At 36.3% G+C, this 6,000-nt stretch overlaps 1 protein-coding gene across 4 annotated transcripts in view; it reads left to right on the forward strand.

Moving 5' to 3' along the window:
* LOC6052719 (casein kinase I) overlaps positions 1-5,791 on the forward strand; it is a 54,494-nt gene extending 48,703 nt beyond the window's left edge. For all 4 annotated transcript variants that reach the window (XM_038255300.1, XM_038255295.1, XM_038255285.1 and 1 more), the window contains exon 3: positions 3,769-5,791. In XM_038255300.1, the coding sequence (XP_038111228.1) occupies positions 3,769-3,943 (175 nt within the window). In that variant the 3' untranslated portion in view covers positions 3,944-5,791. The remainder of the gene's footprint in view (positions 1-3,768) is intronic.
* The last annotated feature ends 209 nt before the right edge of the window (positions 5,792-6,000 follow it).

Below are 6,000 nucleotides of genomic sequence, written 5' to 3' on the forward strand. Positions count from 1 at the left end.
TATATGGACAAACTAATGATGCAAAATGGCTTCTTTGGGCATACCGAAGGCACCAAAAAAGTTTCAGTCGGATTAAAAAATACAAAAAAAAATCGAATGACCGAAATCCTAGAGAACTGCTCATGTGTAGAAATGCAATAAAACAAAGAAATAGCTGAACCATTGAAAAGGTTTCTGATGTTCTGATGGTCTGAAAAAATAGTATTTAGTTATGCATAAGAAATTGATGAAAATTACATCAAATTTTGTCTTTTTCTATGAAATTGAATTTTTAAAACATATTTTAGTAAAATTAATCGTTTATGTTTCACTTGTTTTTTTGAACTAAATATCTTGTATTTTTGCATTAAACCCTGCTTTTTATGGTATTTTGACTACAGATTTCTTTTATAACCTAAATATTGGACTGTTGCTAATTTTACGTCAGGTTCGTTTCCAATTCCACTTATGCGAGACAAAAATCTGCAAACAGAAAACACCCGTAAAATTGAGAAGTCAAATTTATCGTGCAACTAATTTGGACGGCTAAAATTAAAAAAAAACTAAACAAGAAACGCACTGTCTGTATTTTTTTAGGGAACGTCCATGAACAAAGTAACGCAACAAAAATAAAAAATGCTTTAAAATTATTTTTTGGACATAAATTACAACGTAAAAAAATGTGTTGGTGTACAATGATAGGTTTTTTACGTTGAAAAAAAAAAATGTTTTTGGGAAGACTTATCTGAGATAAAATTGCACTTTTTCCTCAAAAAACTTGTTATTTACAGATTTTCATCTAAAATTTAGGTTTTTTTCATTAAAAAATCGCAGTTTTTAAAGTAAACTAAATTGAAAGCGATGTTTAAGAGAATGTCCAAAAACAAAGTTACACCTTACATATTTTTTGTCTTTTTAAATGTTAAGCTAGCAAAAAAATCTAAAAAAGACTCTATTTGTTTTTGGCTTACCGAAAAATTTAGACTGTATGTAATATTACACTTTTTTTGTGTAATTTTTACATGGAATTACGTGAAAAAGTTCAATTACTCTGAAAAAAGATGAAGGGTTGCATGTTTTTGACGTACCTCACAGAAAGAAAGTACTATGTTGAATAATGTAAATTTAGGTGATTGTTGCATGTAACTTTACATAAAATCATATGGAAAATCCTCAATTTCCATGTGAGTTGATCGTTCCATAAACTGAAAAAGTTTTTTTTTGCACCATAATTTTTTTTTGTGAAACACACAATAAAAAAAAGTGATGGTAATATTGCACAGAAAAAAAATCATGGTAAACATCTGGAAAGGGGCACATCTTTTAGGTTAGAAAAAATGTGTAATTTTACCGCTTGTCTGTTGTAATTTCGCTTTTTCAGTCTAAATTCAGAAAAATGTGTAATTTGTGTGTTGATAATTGTATCAATTTGGCAGATAAAATGTTAGAAGGTTACCTATTTTATGATGTTATTTTACATCAGTTTGGACTGAAAAAGAGCCATAACATCGCAAAAGTGGTAAATTTACATATTTTTCAAGGAAAAATCATACATTTTTTTCTGACCTAAAAGATGTACCCATTCCCAGATGTAATATAACAATAATATTTTTTTTACTTTGAATTTAGCTCTCTAAATACAGTATTTTAACACCCAGTTTTTATTTATAGAAACATTTCTAAACCCCTGTTTTAAGACGGTTCCAAAAACAACAAGCAAGCAAAAAAATTGAAACTTTGTTTATTGAACCTTTTTTTAATTATTTAAAATTCAAGTTTTTAGAAAAAAATCTGTAAAATATTTATTTTATCCTTGCTGATATTATTTTTTTATGATAATAACCTGGAATTCATTGTGCTATTTGACCGATTTTCATCGTAATTGTGGTTATGGTTTTCGGCTTTTTCATACTCATTTTGTTAGCTAGTAAAAGCAAGTATTTATCCCTTCTCTTTAACCTGAAGAAGACCGAAAAGTCAGTTGAAACGTCGAAGTAACAGTAAATGCGAGTTTTTATTTGGTAAAATTTTGAGGTATAAAATTACTTAATCTAAATAGAAAAAATATAAAGGCGATTTTCAGGGGGCGTCCAGAAACAACGTAATTTTTTAAATATTTTACTTTTTTTGGTTTAGTTGGTAAACTCTGAAAAATTGCTGATAAAATGTATAGGTTTTTTAATTTAACGAAATTTAATTCGTTTTTAACATCTCTAATTAAACCGTTTTCGCTTTAAAACCGACCTGGAAACTCGGATAAGGCATCAAATCCGGTCAATCGGGAACCGGTTCCACGAGTAACCTGCCCAATTTGACCGATTTAAATTAAACATGCCTTGTTGCATATCAAACTTCGTGAAATTAAACGCTTTGACCATTTTTTTGGGCCATGAAACCTTCTAATGGTCCAATCTGGCCACTCCGGAACCGGTTTCCGGTGTTCCGTTGGAGCTCATCAAATGAATGTTCCGGAAAGCTTATCATGCGGCATATCAAACTTCATGAAATTTAATGCTTTGGACATATAAGCCACTTTCGAGATCCTTTTTACCAATTTAGACGACCACTCTGGAACCGGTTCCCGCCGTTCCGGAGGAGGTCATTGCATAAAATTTCTGCCAACCTCATCGTGCGACATGTCAAACTTCATGAAATTGAACGATAAGAAACTTAAAGATTGTGTGGATATCTTACGGCCTAATGTGGTCCCTTCGGAACCGGTTCCCGGTGTTCCGTTGGCGGTCATAACATACACATCCAGTATACCATATCGTGTTGCATGTCAAACTTCGTGAATTTTAACCCTCTTACCATTTCCGGTCATGAAGAGTTCCAATGATCCAATCTGGCCACTCCGGAATCGGTTCCCGGTGTTCCGTTGGCGGTCATTACATGCAAGTTTGAGAAACCTCATCGTGCGACGTGTCAAACATCATGAAATTAAACGATAAGACTCTTAAAGATCGTGTGGACATCCGACGGCATATGGTGGCCAGTCCGGAACCGGTTCCCGGTGTTCCGATGCCGGACAGAGCACAACCTTTTTGAGTAAACCCTATCGTGTTGCATGTCAAACTTCGCGAAATTTAACGCTGTTGCCATTTCCGGTCATGGAGGGTTCCAATGGTCTAAATTTGACCACTTCGGAACCGGTTCCCGGTGTTCCGTTGGCGGTCATTACCTAAAATTTCTACAAACCATATCGTGTGACATGTCAAACTTCATGAAATCGTACAATATGACTTTTGAAGGGCATGTGGACATCTTAAGGTCTAATGTGGCCAATCCGGAACCGGTTCCCGGTGTTCCGTTGGCGGTCATTACATACAAGTTTAAGAAACCTTATCGTGCGACATGTCAATCTTTATGAAATTCAACGCTGAAGCTCTTGGCGGTTATAAGGATTTATAAGTGGCCACTCCGGAACCGGTTCCCGGTGTTCCGATGATGGCCATTACATACAACTTTTAAAAACTCCATCATGTGACGTGTCAAAATTTATGAAATTTTACGCTGATGTTTTTGTAGGTTCTATTGACTTCTAAGTGGCCAATCCGGAACCGGTTTCCGGTGTTCCGTTGGCGGTCATTACATGCATGTTTAAGAAACCTTATCGTGCGACATGTCAAACTTCATGAAATTTAACGCTGATTCTTTTTTAGGTTATTCGGGCTTCTAGGTGGCCACTCCGGAATCGGTTCCGGGTGTTCCGAAGGGAAATTTTCTTAAAAATATCTAATTTTGATCAAATTTCTAACTTTTTTTTTCTTTGTTCTCTCATTTTTCCAGAATCCTATTCCGCACGCTGAACCACCAGTACGACTACACCTTTGACTGGACGATGCTGAAGCAGCGAGGGATCCTGAAGGGCGGCACCAACGCGCTGCCACACGCGGCCGGCGAGGGCGGCGCCCGCGAGGAGCGGCGCGATAAGGATAAGCAACCGACGGAAACTGAGAAATAGAAATTTTAAAATTCTTTTTTTTTATGTATAAAATATATAATATTACCGTATGAAAAAAAACTGAGTAAACTTAAACAATACAAAAAAGGAGAGAAGCGGCGCGAAAAGCAAGAAGAAGAAACGTGGAAATTGAAGGAGTAGGGTGGAGTAACACACACACACACACAAACAAGCTAAGCGCGGCCCGACACAGTTTGCGATGAGTGATTGAGAGAGAGAGAGAGCGCGCGCGAACGAGAGAGGGAAGAGAAAACGATGATAAGTTTTGTGAAGGTGGGCGCGGTTGGGAGAGCAAGAGAGAGAAAAAGAACGAAAGAGCAGCTTAAAGCGAATTACGAGAGAAAGGAGATCAGAACAGAGAAATACACGAAAACACACACACACACAAATTTGTAGGAGATGGAGAACAAAACGAGTGACGATGTGAGAGAACAATGAATTAATAAAGAGAGAGAGTTGAAGAAGAAAAAGAGGTGGAAACAAAACATTAGCAAACTCTAACTTTAATTAAACAAGAAAACAACAACAACAACAAAAGTATGTAAAATTAAATATAATTATTAGTAATTTAAATATTGATTGGAAGTAGGACGAGGCGAAGAAGGAGGCAGAAACAAAGCAAAGCAAACAAAACAAACAAAAAAAAACCGAACGCCGATTTTTCTAGAGCAAAAAATAATAAAAGTGAAAGGTAAAAAATATACAGAATAAGAGAAAGCGTTAAGAGATGAGAGATTTTCCGCTCACACGCGAGAGAGGGAGAGTGGCGAGCCAAACGAAAAAAAAAACAAAATGGCGGACGAAAAAAAAAACAACAGAACTGCAAACAAAAAAACAAACTTCCTCTCCACGTCTGCCGTTCGTGCGCTTGGTCGATGAGGCATCTTTCGTTTGGTCGCTCTCGCGCTCCGTGTGAGCCGCTCATCTCACCAATACTACTACAATTACACTGGATTCACTCTCACACAGAAACACACAAGCCCACACACTATTACTACTATTAAAAATTGAGAGACAAGCAGCAAAACTCACCAATACAAACAAAACTCCATTTCTTTGTCGCGTCGTGATTGTTCGCCCCTTTTCACCACACACACACTCACAAACACAAACAAACAAAAAATTCATCTCATTCTCATCGTCATTTTCATTCACAAAAGAAGAAAACAAAACAAAGCGATTATCAACAACAAAGTGGACAACTCTATTATCAAAAACAAAAAAACAAACAAATAACTATTATGCGTAACAAACGTAAGCAAACATTGAGCGAAAGAGACGAAGAGAAGCAACCAATAAAAAGCAAACAACAAAAACAAAACAACCAGCAAGTGTTTGTCTAATGTTTTCGTTTTCCAATTTCCTAGTTTTTAGTTTGAAATCACTCATTTTTTAAAGGTTAAACAAAAGAGAGAGAGAGAGAGGAAGCAAGCAACAAACAACTCTTGTTTTCTTTTTCTTGTCTGAGAAATCTAAGCGCGAAACGGACGCGAGAACAATAACAGCCAACAAAAGAAAATGCAAAACAGACAAACAGCAAGAGAGAAAAAAAAAAACATAAACAAATGAAACAAAAAAATAGGAAAAAAAAAACAACTAAATAAATAAGAAACAACAACAAACAAAAAAAAGAGCGTTGGGAAGCTTCTCAAAAGGCACACACACACACACACCTAGGACTAGGACACGATGGTTGACGAAGAGGAGGAAGATCGGACGGACGAAGATGACGGGAAGACAAGAAGACGACGACGACGACGTGATGAGCGCGCGCGTGCGATGAGAGCGATCAATAAAATTGAATAAAAATGCTATTATATTAGAAAAAAAAAACACTGTAAAAACTAATTGTTTTGCGTTTTTGAGCGTTTTTTGTGTTTTTTGTAAAGTTGAGAAATACCAAATCCCGCTACCTAAATCTGTAAACATGGACCAGGACACGGAACAGCTGTATCGCTCCAACGAAACGCGTAAGGTCTACAAGAAACTCAACCAATCCCGGAATGGCCTCAGGCCGGGAGAAGTCAGGGTTAATCTCAACAATGAGGGAAGTTAAG

This window comes from Culex quinquefasciatus, chromosome 1 (genome assembly GCF_015732765.1).
Source record: "Culex quinquefasciatus strain JHB chromosome 1, VPISU_Cqui_1.0_pri_paternal, whole genome shotgun sequence".
NCBI lineage: Eukaryota > Metazoa > Arthropoda > Insecta > Diptera > Culicidae > Culex > Culex quinquefasciatus.